This window comes from Pagrus pagrus, assembly GCF_965226575.1.
Source record: "Pagrus pagrus genome assembly, chromosome: 12".
NCBI classification, from domain to species: domain Eukaryota; kingdom Metazoa; phylum Chordata; class Actinopteri; order Spariformes; family Sparidae; genus Pagrus; species Pagrus pagrus.
This window is the reverse complement of record NC_140196.1, coordinates 11,601,573-11,623,963: the sequence shown is the minus strand read 5'-3', so window position 1 is coordinate 11,623,963 and position 22,391 is coordinate 11,601,573. Positions and strand designations below refer to the sequence as shown.

The following is a 22,391-nucleotide window of genomic DNA, read 5'->3' as shown; positions in this document are numbered from 1 at the left end:
AGTTGCGAAATCTCGCGCGAGCACTCTACATCCCAGTTTGAACGCGAGTTCATGCAGCTGACGTCATTTTCATGAGACGCATTTTTCTTGCAACTTCAAGAAAGCAGCTAGTTAGCTGGCTAGCAAACAAGCAGCGTTATTTTCAAGAATGGCGACCTCTAAGAAGGGGAAGAAAGTTGTAAATCAAGAGGAACTCCGGCGCTTGATGCGAGAAAAACAGCGGAAAACAACCGACAAGAAGCGCGTCGAGTCTCCTTTCGCTAAATACAACAGTCTCGGGCACCTCAGTTGTGTCCTGTGTAATGTGCAGGTGAAGTCAGAGCTACTGTGGCCGACACATGTTCTCGGAAAACCGCACAAAGAGAAAGTTGCTGAGCTGAAGGATGGAAAGACTCTACCGGTGACACAACAGAGTCAGCCGCTGAAGCGCAAAGCACCAGAGAACGAGGACCTGAACGGGAAAAAGGCAAAACCCGCGTCGGGTGCAGGCCATTCTGCGTCAGGGCTGCCGGGAGATTTCTTCGCGAAACCCAGCGAAAAGGAAGCTGTGCCTACTCAAAAGTCTGCAGGTCTGAGTCTGTTGGCTGGTGTTTATGATGAAGACGATGATGAAGAAGATGCCGAAGAGGCAGGCCAGGCGGGAACCACAAATCCCCCACCCGAGAAGGCTGAAGCCGCAGGACTACCATCTGATTTCTTTGACAGCTCCATCCCATCCACGCCCGCCATCTCCCATTCGGGCTCCATCCTCAAAGCAGACATCCAGGAGAAAAGCGCTGAAAAGAAAGACAACACAGCCGAAGCCCTGCCAGAGGGTTTCTTCGACGATCCCGTGAGAGATGCTAAAGTGCGCAACGTCGACGCACCCAAAGATCAAATGGACAAAGAGTGGGAAGAGTTTCAGAAGGAGATCCGACAGGTGAACACAAAGTCAGAGGCTATCGTGGCGGAGGACGATGAAGAGGGCCGCCTTGAACGCCAGATTGATGAAATTGATGAACAAATTGAGTGTTACAAGAGGGTTGAAGTGCTGAGAGACAAGCGGGATGTGGTGAAGAGCAAGCCTCTGCTCAGTAAGGATCAACATATGGAGACAGATGCCAGCAATGATGATGAGGAAGAGGAGGATGAAGAGGAGCTGCTGGGGCTTTTGTCCCGGGACTGGAGGGCTAAAGATGCACTGTCCTAAGTTCCCCAAGTGCTTATATGACCCTGGAAAAGACTGCATATGAATCAGGGCTGAGAGAGGTATTCCAAAAACTGTAAATATCTTTGTGAAAAAATCTTCACCACATCTTTTTGTATGTATCAGACTGATTTAAATATGATGCAGTGATGTACAATATTCTTGTAAGACACTGTTTGGTGCCACTGGAAAATGAGGTTTCTCAGTTCATGACTTAAAACAACAGATTGACCACAAATCAAACCTTTAACTGTGTGTTTATTCATTGGTGCTCACACAAAAACACATTCATAAAGTCCCCCATGTACAGTAGCAGCATGGATCCAAAAATCTTACGTCATGATGGCCAAAGCTGTTACTTGTTGAGCTCAACTAACCATTGTCCTGCAAAAACAAGGAGTCGACTATGTTAAGTATATAAATAATTGGTTCATGTTACATCATAAGCAACATGCAAAGCACAACAGAATTATTTTTAAAAAATGTACAATGTTGAGATTAAGACCGTAAAGTAAATTTTACCAACCCGACCCCTTTCACAAGATAATTTATTGAGAATACATTTAAACCATTTTTACAGAATACAACAAGTTTGTTATGTAAATACACCATTATTAGGCCCATAAAAATGGAATAAAATGAATCAAGTAAAGAGTGATGTCAGTGCGTCTTATACTACCTGTTACACATTGTGAGCAAAGTGTGCCACCTGTCTGTCTACTGCAACTTTAAACAAGCAATATCTACGTCATTTTGTTATTGCTACATATGCCTCACAAGTTACCACTTCAAAACTTTCTGAATGATTCAAAGTGTTCATAGCCCTTCGAAACTTGTAGAACTGAAAACTGAAGAAAAAAAAAGCAAAAATACAGAAATGTACAGTTGGACAAAACACACGATTTCAATCAAAATGTAACAACTAATTGAAGATAAATGAGGGGAAGAAAAACACTAAACAGAAAGAAATCTGAAACTTTGTTTAGGACACAAGTCCTCACCTCTATGCTCAACTGTGTTTAAGTTAAGTTAGGATTTGTCTAAAAACCAAACAAAAGACTCACGAAATTTCTGTTTCTAGTAGTCATTTGTAAACATTCATAAAATTCTATCTTGGGTTCTATAAATAAGGTTCAGGTGAGTTGTACCAGGTGCTTATGTTGATGGATGGGGAGATCTGCAATGAAATGACAATTACAGCCTCCAGAGAAGCTTGGTACACAAAGATTTTACACCAAAAGGAGACAGACTGAATGACTAAAAGAAACAAAAAAACAATACAGGTGCAGGAAAACAGCAAGTCTGATAACCCAGGGTGGAAAACTGGAGTCAAAATAATTTACAATTATTTCCACAGTTTATTTCGTATTTATCATGGATTTTGCTAAAATAACAGCTAAATATTTTGCATACTCAGATGGATTAACTTTAAAATTTAAGCTCATGTTCTGTAAAGAGGTTGTGTTGAAGTGGCTCGGGGAGAGGAGGTGAGTAGGGGGCATGCCAGCGCCGTTGTTCCACAATCAGTATGATAAATATTCAGTTCACAAAAGTGCAGCAATTACAGAAAAGGGTCGGGATCTCCGAACCCCCAGACCCCGCTGGGTTTTCAATACTGTTCACTGCTGTCAGTGAGAATGTGCTCATAAGCCTACAGCAGCTCTCAGCTCCAGCAGGGAGTACCTCCGGTCCCCGTCACTATCGAAACACTCCATGGTATGAGCTCTGGGCGTTGATCTTCCAAATACTTTACTCAGGCCGTGATGGGTCAGTCCGCGTGAATCCTGTCCAACGCCTGCCTGCTGGAGGATGTCTTCCAAATCTGTGAAAAGAATAGTTTCTTCAGATATATGCCAACACCGGTTTGTCTGTGAGAGCACTGCAAAACTGAATATAACAATTGAGAACCTTTAGTTCAACATATTTGGAAATACACTTCTTTGCTTTCCATTCTCATGTCTGGTTGTTAAATATGAAGCTCATGCTTAGCTGCTGGCTCAGCATATAGACTGAAAATGGGGAAACGGCTAGCCTGGTACTGTGTCAGCATCTCAAGTTTACAAACAACGAGTTAAAGTTTTATGGGGTGTTATGTGCCAAGTATTTCTTGGCTTGGAGCGTTAACTTTCTAAAGTCTTGTGCGGTTGCCAGGCAACCAGTGGAGACTTAATATATCATAGACTTACATTTACTGAACAGACCTGAGAGCGACAAAAAACAAAATACTTGTATTTTCTCTTTTATTCACCTTTTTGAGAACTGACACCTGGCAGGAACACACTCTTTGGACATCTTGTTGCAGCATTTCTCTTAGAGCGGTTTAGAGTTGAGAAACGTGGACGTCTGCTCGCCTGAGGCTCTGCCTCTGTTTAAACAAAGGAGAAAAAAAGTATTAAAATGTAACCGATGAAAGATAAAACTGCTGCAATAAACACTTTTTCCTGCACTGCACCTTGCATATCCTCAGGTGTTGCTTTGGTTGGTGTAGCTTCATTCACCATCTCGGTTGCTGGACTTTCATCAGTGATTGGCAGTTGAGCTGCTTCTTCATTTTCTTTTGACTGTAAAGCAGATGGGAGGTGACATGTAAAATGAGTCAAGTTGCCATTTAGTCTCTAGGCCAGTGATTCCCAGCCAGGGTACGCCTGGGGTATTTCTGGAGCTGATTGGAGATACGTGGAAAGATTGCAGAGTAGCTCAACTAATCGGGAAAAAATGAAATCACCATTTCTGTATCAAAAATAAATATAATCAGATACAGGTATGACACCTGAACATCGCATTGAGATGGCTAGTTAGCAAGCAAACACAACACAATTTAATACTGTTTTACTTTGTTTATTTGGCTGACCCTGCCACTTTTCGAGCCTCAAATAGTGTTCTGGCGACCTTATTTTCCCCTGAGAACAGCTTGTTTATTCAATTATGGAAAAAAATAAATATTTTTGAGTTTGTGCTTTTACCTCATTAATATTGAAAGTATTAAACATCTGAGTTTAGATTGCCTCTCCAAATCTACATTGTGCCCTCTAAGTTACCTAAGACAAGGCTGATCACAATACCACAAAGGTTTGACTTTTACAATGCGGAAATTAAGTGTGTGAACATTACTCACACTTTGCTTTGACCCGTTTTCTAATGACAACACTCTCTGTTGAAGATCTGCAACCGTAGAGAGGAGGATGTGGATCTGCTCGTCAGCCTGCCTTTCGTGCAGCTCCTCCGTCTTGTTAGCTTCACTCACAGCTTTTCTCAGGTTTGTTATGTCCTATAACAAAAACAAAAACAAATCCATGTAAAGTAACCATTTCTATGACTTTGTGAGAATCATGGACATCCAGTTACCAACACAAGAACACACAAGGGAAATTTGTTGTGAATTAAAAGAAGAAAAAAAAGATGTGTGATCAGGTTAAGTGTGCGCCTCATAATCCAAAATTAAAAGACTACTGAGGTCTCAGCCAGCTAGCAATTTATCACTGACCACATGATTATTGACGGCACTGTATAAAACATGATCTTCTTTTCCGTTCCTATTTTGCTTAAAAAAAAAATAAAGTGGAGAAAACATTCTGCAGTTGTCTATGACCTAGTTTTACTCAGCAAACCGAAGCATCTAAGCTCCCAAAATAGATTGGCACTTGTTTCATGCATTATGAATGAAAACCTGACGCATGGATCCAAGAAATGACAGGACCTTCTTAACCCGACGACTCCTTCCATGTAAGCCCAACAAGAACTGCAATATATTCATGCACGCTGGATAAACAAATAAACAAATTAATCTGGCAGCGACAAAGTTTGTCGCGGCTTCTGGTTTGGATTTCTGCCACAGTTAAGCAGATCAACCGACATTTCATGAGCGGAATCATCTTGGCTATATGCAAGTACACTTGCCTCAATACAGAGTGAGAAAAATATGCTGACGCTCCACTACAACCAGCAACTGAGAAGAAGTACATTAGACATTGGTGCACGACTAATTCATTTAGACACTATACACTTTTAACTTGTTTTGTGTAAACACGTCTCTCCATACATTCACACATAAATAATAGATGAGAACAGCAGCCTCCGCCAATGCTTTCATTGAGTGTAGAGATGTAAGCAAAAAAAAAAAACCTGTCAAGCTGTCGTACAAAATCAGAGAAATCCTGCATCAACTTGGTCTCATTAAAAATCCATCAGCTTTGCTCAAGTGAAATAGGAGAGCTAGCAGCCCTATACTGTTTACAGTATAAAAAAGACATAAGCAAAAGTAGGTAATATGAAACCCTCACAATAATCTCCAAGTACTCATAAAGATGTGTATTTGGAGCCCTGGAAGATACCTTGAGGTTTGCAAGCACTCATGTCCTATTTAATCTGAACAGGTTATCATAAGAACTGTCAAAATTAGAAACAATTACAAATGTCACCAGCTTGAATTTACCACTGTCTTCTTCAAGTCGTCATCTTTCTTCTGATTTTCAAGAGCAGCCTGCATAGTCTTCACGTCGTGCTGTACACTTGTTAGCGTGCTGCCAATTGTTGCAACACTCTGGAAAAGAAAAACACTCTGTGAGGTCACTTATGAAAGCATAAATAGAATCTTTATAATAGATTGTCAACCCAATTTCTCTTTTAATTCAATTTTGCTTTGCCTTTACCTTTTGAAGCTCTTCAACTGTGGTGGGAAGGCTAATTAAATCAGCAGCTGATTTCAAGTTAGCCTTTAAATGGTTTACAGCAGAGTCCAACAGACTGATCTGCAGGAGCAAAATGACACAACACATTGAGTTTCATCTCTGATCACTCAATAACCTGTTTTGCAGCATCATGGGAACAATTGCATATTTGCTTGACTGGCTGTCTAATTGAGGGAAGCTATGAGGACTTGTTTTTACTACATTTGAAATATGTTGTTGTCCAAGCATGTGCAAAATATACTGCTCACACTTTCACATTCTTGGTTTACACAAACCAGAGACATTATACAAAATTGTTCACTATTAATGTTGTAGTATCAAAAGTGCATGTACTGAAGTATGACAAGATATTCTTTAACACTTTGTCATGAGCTCTAGTTCGTTCATCACTGTGTGAATGTGTTACGACGGCTCCAAAACCTGTATTGATGAAAACAACTCACCTTTCGGTTCATTTCTGTGAGGTTAGACCAAAGCTTGCTCAAACCCTTGTCCCCATTTTCAAGCTCGTCAAGCTTTCTCTCCTTATTTTTCAGGTCCTCACTTAGTTTTGGTATTTCACTTGATGAAGCCTTCTGGCTGGATTCCACTGTTGTTACACATTAGAATATGTTATCAAAGACAAAGAAAACGATTTGTGACTGTAACTTTGACATAAAAAGATTATGTTTCCAAAGAGCACTGAGCTTTTATGAATGTCACAAGGTGTCCGTGCGTCTGTGTTTGTGTGTGACAATAAATCTTACTGCTGTGCAGCTTTTCTTTCATTGCATCTAGATCTTCTTTCAGAGCAATCTGCATCCATATGAGTCCAGCACAGGCCATAACGCAGGCAGCGAGTATGATGAACAGAAACAGGGGGTAGCACACATTGCAGCACTGTGTGTAGCTTCTTCTGTAAGGAGAAGAAACATGATCATGTAAGACATTACAACCGCACAGCCTCTTTCATTTTTAATGAAGGAGATATTTTCAGAAGCCTGCATGCTGTGTCATGGGAATTATGGGAAAACTGAGAAATACGGTTGCTTTGACATACAATATTAGCATATCATACTCATGCTGAATGTAGTATTGATTACCTCTTATGTGGCTCATAACAGGCTACAGAAAAAAAGCCTCATTATTTTCTTAGTGCGCAGCATGTGTGTAATCTGACCACAGAAGAAGAGCGTGTGCATTGATCTGGCAGTACTTATATTGTCTTTGATTTGATCACTCATACCCATTTCTGTGTGGTTTTGGTCTCAGAGACTGTGTTGCTGTAAAAACTTCATCTTTGATTAAAAATTCAAGATTTGATAAGTTGAGTGAATAAGAATGAAGCAATATGTACTCTGATGGTTCCAATGTGAACAATCTACTACAATAAAATAGTAACAAAACAACCTGGCAAATACAGGTTAACTATATTAATGCACATACACAGTTTAAATGGCTGTCCTTACATCCAGTGTCGTGTAAACCAGTTCTTTCAACCATCTTGTTTAACTCGTTCATATTTAGGTCACACATACTTTGGGAACTTAGTACGCAGCAAGTGACAACATTGGCGTTATTGACTGAACAAAAACACACCCAAACTTTATCTTTCGCGACAACAAAGCGTTATTAAAATCATGACTCACTTCCCAAAGTTAGCGCCGCTGCTCAGGTTGTTGAACTCGTCTCCGTCCGAGCTCGAGTCGGACTCAGAGTCCGGCGGCTCGGTTCGGAGAAGTCGGTGACCGGAGCCCTTTTTGGTCTTCTTCCTCTTGCTGTCCCCGAGTCCGATCAGGGCATTCAACTCCTTCCTCTTCTTCATCTTCTTCTGAGGGGTCAGCGAACCTGCCGAGCCCGATTTAAACCCGACTAAATCCAAAGTTTTGTCCAGTTTGGTGGATGTTGTCGTTTGTGTAGCGGCTAAGCTAACTCAATGTTCTCTTGCTAGCTTGAATTTCAACCACGCAAGGTTGCTAACGGATATAAACACATCGGACTTTACCGACTGGGTGCCCTACTCAGTTACACTTATATATATATATAAACGTTCAACAGATGTTCAGAGTTACGCTACTCTCCCAAAAAAGCGTCTCTAAAACAACTTTTTCTACTAGCTGCCGGTAATCGCATACCTCCGTTAGCTAACTCGGCTAGCATCTGACACCTTGCTAACGGTAGCTAACAACTGCTGGCTATCGTTACTGTGCTGTCACATCGTCTCGGCGTGGTTTATAAACACCTGTAGCGAAGTCGCTCAGTTTACAAGCACCGCCAAATGCTTTTAAAAAGATAAACAGCAATAAAAACCTATCTATCATAACATCACAATATGCGGCACTGTGCTTCCAGCAATCTGTCCTGCTGTCTGTATTGTTTGGGCAGGGGCGTCCAAGTAACCTCGCAGCTGATTGGTTCAAAGAGCAGCTACAACTTCCGGTGCCGTGTTCTGCCAGGGAGCGACAGAGAGCATAACACCACGCCGCCAACGACAGCCTCTTTCTGGACACGGTTGCAGCACAAAATCATGAAGAAGGTGATGTTAGTAAATTAAATTTGAAAAAGTAGAAAAGGAGATGGCGATATCAGTGATAAACACGTTAGATTTAACAAGCTAAAGGCAACAAGAAGGACTTCCGGGACAGGTAACTAAAGCTAAAGTTGACTGTGGTTTATAAATAACAGTCGTGCTAGGTGCCAACTAGCTAATTTCAAACCAGACTATCTGCAGTCACTCACTGTCAATTTTATTTTATTTCCCAACTTCAAAGTAAATTTAATTAATCTTCCAGTATGAATTACACACTTCATTTGAGTGTGTGTTAGTGTTTTTGCAATAAGCTTTTATTCTGCTCATTAAATACCCAGAGGTTTCTTTTTTTAAATCACAGGGCTAATTTCAAGGTCCAGTGAAATAATCCCAATGGAAAGCAGGTCATTTTTAAAGGTGCACTATGTAGTTTAAGATTTTAAACAAAAGAGAAAGGTCGTCTCCATCTCCATTGACTGATTTTTTTAAAATGCCTTAACGAAGTAAATAAATAATCTGTTTTCGTTTTCATGACTGAATAACCAGACTGACCTTAATGGACAACAGCGATTCATACTGTTTCACTGTGTTTATATTTGGCGGACCCTGCCACCTTTCTAGCTGGGGACCTTATTTTCCTCTGAGAACAATTTATTTATTCAGTTATGGAAAAAATAACACTTCTAACTTAGTGTTTTTGCTAACTAAAATTGTTAAAATTAAAATTCTGAGTTTGAATTTCTGCTCCAAAACTACATCGCACCCCTTTAATGTTAAATATTTTCACTTTTTTCTGTTTGCAGTATTTGTTTTTTCTAGTTATGTTTTTTAGTCTATGGACTGATAGTTGAATGTGATTTCATCATGCTGAACCCATTTGATACAAACAAAAAGTGTTAAAACGTTAACACTTTATAATAACCATCATTAATAAATGGTACATTTATAGTTAATTATACTTTAGTTAATAGTTATTTGATTGTTAACAAAAAATAAAATGTTTTAGAAATAATTTATTAAGCAACATCAACATCAATTGCATCTTTATAATGGCCATCATAAAAATGTTTATGGATGAGATACACAGTATTTATGAACCATTTTAAAAGTATTATAAATATCACTTGCTACTTTTCGTTAATATTAGAAAATATCCTTAATGATAATGATTCCTACCACATTGCCAGTGATCAATCGGCATTACTTGTCAGTAGAAAAATGAGTGCTATCAGAATACGTCTTAAAATACATATTGCTTATAACATGTTTAGTCTACAGTGTTACAAACCAGAGAAAAGCAGCAAATACTTTCATTTGATGAACATGAACTAGCAAATGTTTGGCATTTTTTATTGATTAATTACCTTAACAATGCATCACTTATCAAAATTCACAGTAATTTTCTTGACACCGACTGACTGATGATGTGACTAATCGTTGGCTCTAATTTTCACATTTGTAACTTGTTTGTAGTTGTATCAACAGGTCGTCCCTCGAGCCCTTGTCATTTTTGTTTGTGTGTGTGTTTTGGTGTTGACATAATATTTTCGAGAATACACCACATCCTAGGAAACAGGATTTAATTTTTTGTTTCAATTCGCCTCGTCCAGCAGGGGTCTGCCAGAAATCCAGCTGACCTGGAGAGCTATTGGGCTGACCCAGCAAGACACATGGACTGAGTAGATGCAGGGTTGCTGCAGTGTGGCCTTTAGCTCTTTTTCAATGAAAAGGGACTCCCACTGGCCTGCCTTTGGCTCTGAAAATATAGTCCTTTATGTGGCTGGACCCCCGTACTACCATGGCACAATACTAATAATAATGACACTGAATGAAAATCTCCACACTGGACCAATTTACAAACACACAATGGAGCTGAGATGCTCCTCAGTATCTCAGTATGAGTTTTGTTATTGAGTTGCAAGAGATGAGGCCCACTGCTGATGCTTTATTATCCTCAGAAAAGAATTCCTCAAGGCAATGCTTGTCATTTCACAATAATAGCATGATGCCACCCACTCAAATACAAAGCTAATGTTATTATAGCTTAGTCAGACTGATGTGCCTGCCCTGTTATTTAAGTGCATTAAACGGGGGGGCAGCCGCTGCATTGTTTTGAATGCATTTATTGTGAATCCAGTAGAGTCATGTAGAAATTCAATCAGCGGCTCACCCGCACTCAGAACACCTGGTGGGGGGACAAACATCACGCTGAGAGCCTGCGCAGAACCCCGCCAGCATGAGGCTGCAAATCAAAGCGTCGGAGGTGTTTCATCTCTTCGTTGGTGTCTCTGTTTTTCATCCGGGGTTAAGACTATAAGGATGACACTTCAACTTATGGCTCCTCACATCTACAGCCACGAGGTAGGGAGCATCAGGCCTCTGAAGCCCACGACTCTGATTACTACAAAACACTTGTTTTCACACTTTGTTCACAGCAGGGTTTCTCATATTCTCACCAGGAGTGATTCCTGCAACTGTCAGCTGGGAGCTGCCGTGGGTGCTGACAGAGAATGTAAATAGTGGTGGCACGATAGGAAATACTGAATAGAATTGACTGCTAATTGAAGGCTTTCATCTGACATGGCAGACTATGTGAATACAGATTATTGTCAGTTGGAAGCAGTGCTGCTGTTAGAATACCAATTTCTCTCACCAGGCGCTGTTTTCCTCGTTTATTTAGAATCTTTCAGCCATTATGTTGGATGACTCAACTAGTGGACATGAAAATGTAATCATGAACGTATGCCTGCTGACATGGGATGGGGCCCGCGTGGTATTTAGAACTGTGAGACACGCTTGAATTTACGAACTTCTATCTCTGACAGCCGCCGTCTCATGCAAACACATAATTTACAGTAAAGCACAAGCTTTGTTGAGCTTTCACGGGGACGTAAATGCATGCGCATTTTTTCCCTCAATTTCTTTGAACTGTTTTGGTTTTATTTATTTCACATGAGAGGTTTATGTCTGTGCTTTTTTGTACAGAAAGCCAAAGTCATGACTTCATGTCCGGGTTAGCCTCTGTTCCACTAGCTTGTAACTCAACACAGTTTCTTGTTCAACATTTCTTTCATCTGTCCTTCTGGAAAAATGAAGCATGTTCCTGGGGTTTACTACAGCAGTTGCTGTAAGAAAAATGGAAACAGTTGTGACAAAGTTTATTTTTACTGTGTAAGCACAGAAAAAGTGCCAATGCAGGTACTTGGTTCTGTCCATATCGTTAAACTCACCAACACTGTCCTCTTAAGTATATTTTTAACTCTTAAAATAAAAAATATTGAATAAACAACGATAATAGATAATTTATCAAAAACATACCGTCCTGATCTAAACATGTGACACGAGCCACATGACGTGTTGAATAAGGCTCTGTTCAAAGGCTGGATTTTCAACTATTAGCGCTAATAGTAAAAACTGTGATTTTCGATGACATTTCCTTGCTTCTGGAACAGGACTCAGAACTTCCAGTTTCGTTTTGGCTCTCTATTGGTAAGAGAATTTTTTGACAAATCAGAGCTCTGTAGGCAAGATTAACACTGGCTGCGTTATCTCCCTAGATGACGAGCTAGCTACCCAGCTAACTCTAAGAAAAATAGCAGCAGAAATGGCAACAAGAGTGACGAGTCTTACAAAGATATGTTTTTCTAAATCAACCGGAAAATTACCAAATCCTTAATTGACATATTGTTGTGATTGTTGAAGAAACGTTAAGTGTAAATGAAAATGATGTTGTCAGGAAATTATGTAACAGAACAGGGCTGCAACCAGCAGTTATCTTCATTATTTATTAATCTGCTGTTTGTATTTGAGATGAGGGGTTTACTCTTTAAAGTATTTGAAAATTGACGCAATAATTTCATACAGCTCAAGCTTGAACGAGGTAATGTTTGTCATTTTTGTTTGAAAAATGTCTTAAATGATTAATCAATTATCACAACAACCTCTGATTAATTTTCTGCAGATCAACAAAGCAATCAATCGACTGTTTCAGGTCCTAAAAACAACCAAATTAGTGCCTCTCTGCCTAATTGGAAAATGGACTTACGTGAACACAACGTCCAGCTGAGTGAACAAAATGAAATTCAGTGTTAATCAATTAAATGTTAATCAGGCTGTTTTCTCTGCAGCCCTCTCGATGGCCTAATACAGATGGGGCTTAGTTGGAAAAAGGTGATGTAATTTACTTCCGTGCACCAATCAGGATTTAGCAACAATTGAATCAGGATGTGATAACAGTTGGGGTTTGTTTGCTGATGTTGCCAGGTAACTTTCTATCAAATATGATCAAACCGCACCCATGAAGTTAGCAGTTTAGTTACGTCTAAAAGTTTACATGTTTACAGTTTGTCCAGTCTACTGACCACTTCTGACTGACTTCACAACACTTGTCACATTCTCACACGTTCTTATACTGATGGCAGAGGCTGTCATGCAAGGTTGGATTCAGTATTTCGCCTTAGGATACTCCAATTAATGCTCTACCTCCTGAGCCAGAGCCACCACAAGAGTCACCTGTGTGCAGAAACCTCACGTCAGCGATGTCACTGACGCTCAGTAGATGTTCTGAGCAGTTTTAACCACCTGCTGCAGAGCCTTCCTGTCCTGTTTTTATGTTTCCAGTCAGCAAGCTTTCTATTGCTGTAAAAGTTTACAAGAACTCGGCTTGGGAATTTTGCCTTCTTAAATTTCCTGAAGAAATACAGACATTTATGAGCTTTCTTTACCAGTGTTGATTCCCAGGAACCATAAACTGTTCAACTGCTCCCCTTCAGCTCCACTGATGTTTAAACTCAAAATTTAATTACTCTCTATACTGAACTTTAACTTTGAATGTTGCTTATTTTGTCATAAATATTTAATGTTATAGAGAAATATTTAAGATTTGAAGCCAAATTATCGGGGGCTTTAATGCCGCAGTGAGAATAAGAAGGCGCTGAATCAGTTAGTGTGTTTTTATTATGTAATAAATATTTGTTTTGAATGTGAGGGAATTATTTACACTACTTAAACTTTTATTCTATGTGTTTTCTCCAGCTGCTTTGCTGTAGGGAGTCCAATCTTACATTGGACAGCATATTCACAACACGAGTAAAGTGAGCCAAAAAAAAAAATAAAAATGTTGTCAAAGCTGTGAGTGATCCGTAGCATTTGAGTGACCCCCGTCCCCACATGTCTTGTGTCAGTCAGCCTGGCTTGTGGAGGCCCTCTGTACAAAAGTGAATCAGCAGGGGGCAATGTTCTCACATCAAACAGTCCTAAACTGCAGCACGAAGGCAACACTTGAGTCAAGGACAGAGGAGCTCACCATCACTGGCAATGGCAACAATGCAAATATATTTCATATCCAGCACACAGTGGTCATCATTGACCATTTTTATGCAGTAACAATGACTATCCTTTACCACTATCCTTGTGATTGTGAAGGGCTTGTACACCTGAATATTTTAAACCCTGCCATTATTAGCCACATACATACACAGTCAGCTATGTTTAGGCAGCAAAATGCATTTTAGATCATGTTGTGATTAATAATTAACGTGATTGTAACGTTCGCCATTGTCGGGTAGCCCGGAGAATATTTTCAGTGCAGAGGCAGAGACGAGAGTGGGAAACGACAGTTTGACGACTATTTGCGGCTTTCAGTGCAGCTCCCTCAGTGTAGAAGTGTCAGATAAATGCTTTAAAAGTAAGAAGAACATGTAGGAGACAGGGCACATCATGATTTAGCGCTTAATTCTCTGTCTTCTGTCACAGCGCGGCGACGCTTCACTGTAGAGGCCGCCACTGCAGTGATACAGCAATGGTCTGATAGCATCTAAAACAGATAAAAGGGAATAGATTAATATATTAAGCATATGAAAGAGGTGAGGGGAAAATAATCAGACAGGGATCATCCTTTGATTGAACATTTGGGTAAAGTTCCAACTGTATGCACACTTTAACACAATTTGTTGTGTATGTTAATTCTGTTGCTCTTAAACACGTTTATGTAAATCATCAGGGCCTCTAATAAAGCAGTTGTACTGATAGGTCTACTGCTGGAAATATCAGACATTTTAAATTCAATGAGATTTAAGGATTGGTTTCACAGACAGACAGCCAAAGTTCCCCTTTTTTCAGTGTATTAGACCAGGATTAGTTTAATCCATGTCTGTGAAATAGGTCCTTCATTTCCCTGGTAATGTCTTCAGTGCACCTGGTGTCTTCTCCTTCGTTTTAAAGGTTTTCTGTTATTTGCTGTGGAAAAAGAAAAAGAAAAAAAATCACAATAAGAGATCATTTCAATCCACATAATCACATTTTCCTTTTTTTTTTTTCTTTTTGGGAATGGTTTCAAGCAAGCTTTCTGATCTGCAGCATAGTCAAAGAGAGGGGCGGAAGAAGAAGGAGACAAAACAATAGAGGCGAGCAGAGGAAGAAGAAGAGAAACACTTGACATGTCAAGGAAATCACGGGGCTTAGAGGGGGCGTAGAACATCTGATGGGGAAAAAATTCATTGAAGTTTTGCCGATTTGATTAAAAACTGTTTATGTGAGTGATTACAGCATGACGGAGGGGGAATAGATTTTATTGATGGCAGCATACGTGCAGATTGACGCTCGGAGAAGACAAGAACAGGGCTAATTTCCCACAACTGTTTTAATAAGTGGAAATGGATTGCACAGATATTGTACCTGTTTTTCCAAGAAACCCCTCAGAGTCCTCGGCGGGGGTAAATTGCGGTAAACAGAAATACTGCTCTGGCCTAGATTTCTCTCACACAGCGGCTATTTTATTAAGCACATCCAGCTTGCAGCAGCAGACCAGACTCCCTTTACTGCAGCTCATCTGTGACATGGGCTGATGGGTTTTGCGCTCTGAAATGCAGCTATATGCATTCGCTGTAGCTGCCGTTATCAGAGATGGAAATTCTGAGTTTGTACTTCCTGTAGTTTCATTATATCCCTGCTCGTTGTTCACCTTTGATATTCCTGCTCCTTTCTTTCTCGAGTTTTCCTAGAAAATCTACTATTGACAGCTTACATCTGTCTGTTTCACACTGCGTGGTTTAAAAAACATCTCCAAGGCAAATACAGAGGGAGTTATTTTTTCCCTCAAAGACAGGGAGTGAAATGTGACATCCTATCCCACACACTGTAATTTGTAAGTTGTATTGGCAGTTGCATAAACTGAATTGTGTGTGTGTGCGTGTGTGTGTGTGTGTGTGGCTGCAATCTTCTTGAGTGCAGTTGTTATAGAGAGTTTAACATTTAGGGTAAATGTGGCTAGTGCAAGAACATTTTTACCTAAGTAAAAGTAGCGGTGCCACAGAGTAGAAATACTCTGTTACAAGTAAAAGTCCTGCATTCAAAATGTTGCTTGAGTTGGTAATTGCATTGTAATTGAAAACTAAAACTATGTAGTTTTTGGGAAGACATTTTAATCAGAAGAGAAAAGTCTTCATTGATTGATTTTTCCTGCTTCAACAAGCAAAATAATCAAATTGTGATTTGTGATCCCAATTGATTCTGAATTTCTTTTCCAAAACTACATAGTGCAGCTTTAAGTTCGACTGAATAGCTTATTTTCTATTATATGTTGTAAGTAATTAGTTCATCATATTATGTTTATGAATAATCTGAATTAGAGATCAATTTCAATGTTCTATTTTTTTTTTCTTTTTTAGGGCTGAATACCATCATAAGTAATCAAGGAGACCAATAACTAATATTTTTGATACTACATTTGCAGTAAAAATCTTAGTGTGAAAATATAGAATAACCAGTGATAGAATGTAATTAACTACAGTACACTCAAGTACAGTACTTAAGTACATTTCTGAGGTGCTTTACTTGAGTATTTCCATTATATACTTCCATTCTTCTGCATTTATTTGAGAGCTAGCTCCTAGTTACTTTGCACATTCAGATTATTCAGTGTTGATAGGCTATTACTTGTAACGTGACTTGTAACCAATCAGGTAGTGTTGTGGGCGGGACTTTGAGTGAGACCACAGAGTGGTTACTGCCTACATTAAATTAATTTATATTATCAGCAGGGGGTCACATTGAATCTGCAAAGAACCTAGTGACTGAAGGTGTCAAATGAATATAGCAAAAAGTACAATATTTCCCTTTGAATAGTAGTTAAGTCGGATAAAGTTGATGGAAATAGAAATACTCACTTGCACTTGAGTAACATTAACTTCAAAGAATAGGTGGTATATTTGTTGTGCACTTATTTTTTGCAGTCCCACGAGATTTCTCCCAAATTTTTTTTTACACATTTTAACAGAACTGTGTCTCCATGGGAGAGTGTAAGTTTAACAAGTGAACGAAAATATGTGTGAAAATCAGTGTTTTGCTAACTGGTTTTTGGTGTCAGTATCAGCTAGTTGCGTGATTTTCCCCTCTAGAGTCTAATTATCCTGATCTAACTTTAATAATTCTACTAACTCTAACACAAAATGTGTCAGGTGTGAAATTTTAAATTATTACTCTCAGCATTCATAATGCCTTAATTGTGGCTGCTAGCCTGCCCGTTGCATTGACTTTACACATGTGGGGTTTGAACTAACAGGAACATCTGCTCAGTGTTAATGCAGGCTGCACCTGATTGGAGAAACTGAGAGTGCAACTACACCGAGCTAATGGTCTAATCACATCCATACACACGGTCATGGGATAATTACAGCCTTATTACAGTATTTACTTTTCATTTACTGTAGTTTAGCCAGGAATTATTCAAGAAAACATCTGACTATCAGGTGCAAACCCAACGGTTTTGAGCTTTTTGCTAGATTGTAGATGGAAGATATTTAAAAAGAGAAAACATGATGTAAGAACATTTTTAGGTTTTCTTTAAAATGGTTGGATGAGAGAGAAAACAGGCTGGTCCACGTTTCCTCCAATGTAAACAAACAACCGGCAGAAATGCATTCTTTTGCCTTCTGATCATCATCTTAGTCGCAGAAACTGGCACAGCTGCGTTTGGGGAAGAAACAAAAGAAAAATAAATAAATCGCACAGACATTTTAAGCTCGTCTCCAACATCATGCGGTTCTTCTATCTGAACGCCGTACTGTGCTGTTATTTGCTTGTTTGCGGCCATTCCTTTCACTCGCCCGATTCCTGCTAGCCTCCCTCAATCTCTCCATTAATGAGCTGTTTTTTCGCCCTCAGAACTATTGCTGACTGGAGGGGTTGTGGGTTGTCCAATGCATGAAAAGCGCAGGAGGGGTGTCACTTTATGAGATACTGGATCCGTGGTGCCTGGCAAGGACAATCACAGCAGCACCCTCGGTGTCGTCTAATTCTGCAAAGCCTTGTCTGCTTGCTTTGTACTGCAAGCAGCAGCCATGTGCCTCCGATTCACTGTAGAAGCGATTCACTTTCATGAATGGTGTAATGCATCTAATAATATTCCCAAGATGGTTACCGATTATTGCGAGTAACAGGGATGTGCCCTAGTTATGAAACAGCAGAGCATCATTGTTTTCTTGAGATAATATTGTCTGGAGAACAGAAGGGGAATTTTAAAATAGTTGTTATGTGAAAACACAAGTTCCTCCTCTGCACGTTGGATGGTAAATGAAATGTGCTTCTTACTTATGTTGAGGTGCAGGCAACGCCGTTTAGGCTCTTTGTGCTTTGGCTGCATTCATCTACTGTCGAGCTGAAGTTGATCTGCAATTCTCTTTGTACCAGATCCTCTCCCAGCATCCACGATCCAGACGCACGAGGGAGAAACCTTGACGAGGCGCATAAGAAGAAAACCAGCACATTTGGGTATGACTAAAACCTTCAAAGCATTCTCAGGCAGCCAGATCTTTTTTGTGATTCAGCCTATAGTACAGCACATGGAAAAAGACATTCTATCTTTTCGGCAGCATGTGTTATTTGTGTTTCTCTGGACCTCGAGGTCCGTGGAGCCCCCGCAAAAATGAAGTGAGAGCTTGCAGCAGCTGCTAGACGGCGTGTAAGCATAGAAATACTACCTCCTCTGATGAGGTCGAGAGGAAAGACAAATTTTTTTAAAGGAGAGAGGAAATAAGAGGATTAAGTCTGATAATGTGTGTGCAGCCTCCCACTAAGACAAGTGTGCCCTGATGCAGAATACCTGTGGCTTGTGTGAGGGCCTGTTTACAACTGATTCATAGACAAGACAAAGGCAGAGCGGTTGATTGGTTGGCGGGGGGAGGGTTGAGAGAGGCAGATGTGATGTTTTCTTGAATAAGTAAAAAACATGAAGAGCGGAAGGTCAACAGATGCATTCAGCACAATACTGACAAGGACTAAAGTATCATTTGATGTCTCCCTGAAGTACAGATTTTCAAGGGTGAAATGCACGTTCTGAATCTGAAGCTTATTTTCTTTAAACGTGTCCAAACACCTTGGCAGCAGACAGGCTCCCAAAGCATCCGGAAAATGTTTAAGAGTGAATTTAATGACCGTGGAAAAAAAGTTAAAATGATCTAAGAAATCTGATTATCAAAGAAGACTTGCTGTTCTAAGTCGCCGCCCTTTGTGTTCACCATGTGCAAAGGATTTACTGACAAACTTGCATTTGGAGCACATTCCAGCAAAGAAATGTTCAAGGTTAACTCAGCCCAAATTTTGCAATTGAAGTAATTAGTCAACTGAGTGGAACACATGTTTATTTGCTTAAAAAGAACCAGACGGAATATCCAAATGTGGTGGATGAATGCCAGAAAAGAAACTATTCCCACATTCGCCCTATTGTCAAATCCAGGTAATAAAGGCTTTGATTGATGAAGACGTTGGCAGAGCAGTGAAAATCGCTCCCTGGCCTTATTTACATACAGTAAATCACTGCCTGCAGAGTGAGTGATTTGGCATTTGTGCCATCCGCAAACATTAATAAGACATAAATAAATAAAATGAGGGAAGGTGATTATGTATGTCTGTGGGGATTTTTGAAGCAGGATGTCTCTGACAAAAGGGCTCCAACATTTTGTACAAGCTTCCCTCGCCAAGCCTCTATCTGCTCCCTAAGTCATATCAGATGTTTGGGCTTTATTGGGACTTGAAATAGTTATTAGCCCGAGCACCCACCCTGCTGGATTTATCTCCTGCGAAATAAAGACCCACACAATAATGAGCACTGCTTAGTGTGATATCTGTTCCCTCTATTCACCACTTTTTCTTTCTTTAAATCAAAAGCGACCCCCTTTCAGAATGATGTCAGGCTGGTGAAATTGGAGTTAATATAGGAGGTAATATATCTTTTGACTATCCTTGGAATACAGTCGAGAATATGTGAAAAAGTTTACAGAGCCACCGTTATTACAACTGAACTGCTAAAATGTCTTTTTCAGTGGATTAAAAGAAAATCTCCACTAAACAATGAACAACCACAGTTCCTCTGAATAGAAGCCCCACTGCCGTGTAGGAGTACAGCCGGTCTGCTCAGTTGTCCTGAAAATCTTCAGCAGGAGGGATTACGAGAGAAGGTGGAGTGGTTGCGCCGTCCAATGCATGTTTCCTAAATTACACTATGCGGGTCATTTCCATAGGGGGAAGAAGTCGGCCTGCGGCGTATCTAATTTGTCTATAATACCAGCAGAACTGGAGAATCTCCTGCCAAGCAGCATCTCAACTTCAGCCTTTGTCAGACATCCTGTTGCCGGAATTGCAGAATCTCCGCCAGAGTCTTCATGCCAATATTCCTACGAATCAAACCCAAAAGAAGTATCGCTTTGGAAAGATTGTTTTATGAACATCTAACAAGTTCTGGTTCACAGATCCTAACGTGTTTAATTGATAATTTAGTTATGACAGCAAATGCAGATCCAAAACACAGAAAACATGAATCATTTTTAATATTTTTGTGATACTTTTACAATTTATTGGTTTTAGTTTTATACACAAAATGGCAAAAATGTATGTTTTTAAGCTTTTTTAATGGACAGGATTAGTCAGTGTTATAACTCATAAAGATATAGCACACCTGAACAAAAGCAGTGGGATAAGGTGTAGATGACTGTGGTTGTACAGGTTTGAACATGTTGGGTAAATGAGGGAATTGCTGAATAGAGCTGCAACGATTAATTAATTAGTTGTCAAATGAAGCGCCAACTATTTTAATTATCGAGCAGAGTGACGAAAAAGTAGCAATTCTCAGCTTCCAGCTTCTTAAACGTGAATATTTCCTGGTTACTTTACTCCTTTATGACGATAAACTGAATATCTTTGGGTTGAGGGCAACGCAAGACATTCGGGGACACATTTTCCACCATTTTTTACCTAAAAACTAACTGATTAATTGAGAAAATGACTGACAGTAGGGATGTCATGATATCACGATATTCACGATAACCATGATATTAAAACAGGACATATTGATGATACAATACACATATGATAATATCATGTGATTAATCCAGCAGAGATGTTAGGTCTTGTACATCTTTTGTTTTGTTAATTACGTTGCCTTTTCACTATTCATTACGTGGAATTTTTCTATTTTTTAATTTATTTATATATTTATTTATTTATTTTTTTTTTTTTACAGTTTCACAGTTATGGCTACAGACTCCACCTCCATACACTTTTATTTTTAGGGTAATTTATTTGCCAAAAAGGAGAAAATACACAGTAAACACAGTTAAAGATGAATGTCATTGCTAGCATAAAAAAAAACCTATAGATATCTTGATAATATCGTTATCATGATTTCATTTTGCCACGATAATCGTGTAGTAAAAATCTGACATCATGATAGCCCTAATTAGCAGATTGATCGACTATGGAAATAACAGTTAGTTGCAGCTCTACTGAATAGATCATATAGTAAGTTCATTATCATGGATGACTTATTGAATCAAAGAAGGCTGCGTTTATTTTATAATAAATTAAATGTATTCACCCTTAATGCAAATGTCCAGGCCACAAGATGCTCGATATATTTCTCATTATTTTAAATATTTTATATATAAAACATAAATATATAATTTAAACATGTATAAAAGTGCCATAATGAAGGAGAAGTGTTACTAAAAAGTGTAGTATAAGTACACGTGTTAGCCATTTTTGATAAGGAGGATAAAACTGTATAAATGACGTGAGTTCAGTCTTTCATGATCTCTCTTTGCAGCGGCAGCAGTGTGTTTACTTTCTTTGATAATGCTTTACATTTGAAAACGCCCTCTCTCTTTTGTAACTTGCCAGTTTAAAGCTCTGACATGTATGCGTTTCTTTCTTTCTCCCTCTCTTTCTTTCTACCTCCTCTACACATGCAGTTGGCACAATGGCCAAGAATGAAATACATGAAACCTCGGACTCCATGGAAATCCCATTCATCGGCAACAATACAGAGAAACCTGGCATAAAGAGAGGGTTCTTTTTCTCCACAGGAGGAGGAATAAAAAATCATTAACACCTCTGCATGTACAGGAAATGTACAGTCATGCTGATTCTGTATAGCAGGAGAGTTAAAAAATATCATTCGATAAGTAGCAGGTGCCATGGTAAGCATTAATCTGTGTGTTTTAGAAATACGACCCTTGCTGCGACTGAGGCTGTCACTGTTTCTACACTGTTGTCACGTGGGTGCAAAGTGGCAAAAAAGATGGCAAAGCAAGTGAAGTCTTTTTTTTCTCTGCCTGTCTCAAATTGCAGTGGAGCAAAACTGCACCAAGAAGCTTTTACCATTCAGGTGTTGGTCAGAGGCTTGGATGTGCTTGACTATTACAAATTGATTACAGGGCGAGTGATGGCCGCTAGACCTACATTTAGGAAAGCTTTCACAAGTGAGATCTGAGATTTTATACTTCCTTCGTATATGCTACAGTGAGACTGCTCCCTGTCGCTCAGGGTTACCAGCTGCTTCTCTAGTCGCGTTCAAAGTTAGGCTCAGGGAACAGATCACGACTAACGTGAACTGACAGGGAGGCCAGAAGAATGTCAGACTTTTTTTTTTTTGGTTAAGTTTTGTAATTTTCTAGCTGCATCATAAATCTAATTCTCTCTTCCGTGATTGTGTGTATTTCTGCAGAAACCTCCTTTT

The 22,391-nt window shown here is 39.5% G+C and overlaps 2 protein-coding genes and 1 long non-coding RNA gene across 4 annotated transcripts; 2 read left to right on the top strand and 1 right to left on the bottom strand.

The window, feature by feature from the left end:
* The first annotated feature begins 60 nt into the window (after window positions 1-60).
* Window positions 61-2,056, top strand: znf830 (zinc finger protein 830). The gene has a single exon (XM_084368466.1). It carries the CDS (start codon window positions 149-151, stop codon window positions 1,187-1,189), a length of 1,041 nt encoding a protein of 346 aa, XP_084224592.1. The 5' UTR covers window positions 61-148; the 3' UTR covers window positions 1,190-2,056.
* Window positions 1,428-8,247, bottom strand: efcab14 (EF-hand calcium binding domain 14). 2 transcript variants are annotated; one of them, XM_084368464.1, is made up of 9 exons: window positions 7,503-8,247; window positions 6,621-6,769; window positions 6,318-6,463; window positions 5,836-5,934; window positions 5,619-5,726; window positions 4,302-4,454; window positions 3,639-3,747; window positions 3,435-3,551; window positions 1,428-3,008 (listed from the first exon to the last, which is right to left on the bottom strand). In XM_084368464.1, exons 1-9 carry the CDS (start codon window positions 7,676-7,678, stop codon window positions 2,830-2,832), a joined length of 1,236 nt encoding a protein of 411 aa, XP_084224590.1. In that variant the 5' UTR covers window positions 7,679-8,247; the 3' UTR covers window positions 1,428-2,829. The 2 variants fall into 2 exon arrangements, with proteins under 2 accessions (XP_084224590.1, XP_084224591.1); XM_084368465.1 differs by having other exon boundaries at window positions 6,621-6,766.
* Window positions 8,248-8,348: 101 nt separating this feature from the next.
* On the top strand, window positions 8,349-22,149 carry LOC311266692. Its single transcript, XR_014623757.1, has 3 exons — window positions 8,349-8,498; window positions 18,071-18,151; window positions 21,625-22,149. It is a non-coding gene; the product is annotated as an uncharacterized lncRNA (long non-coding RNA).
* Window positions 22,150-22,391: the final 242 nt, after the last annotated feature.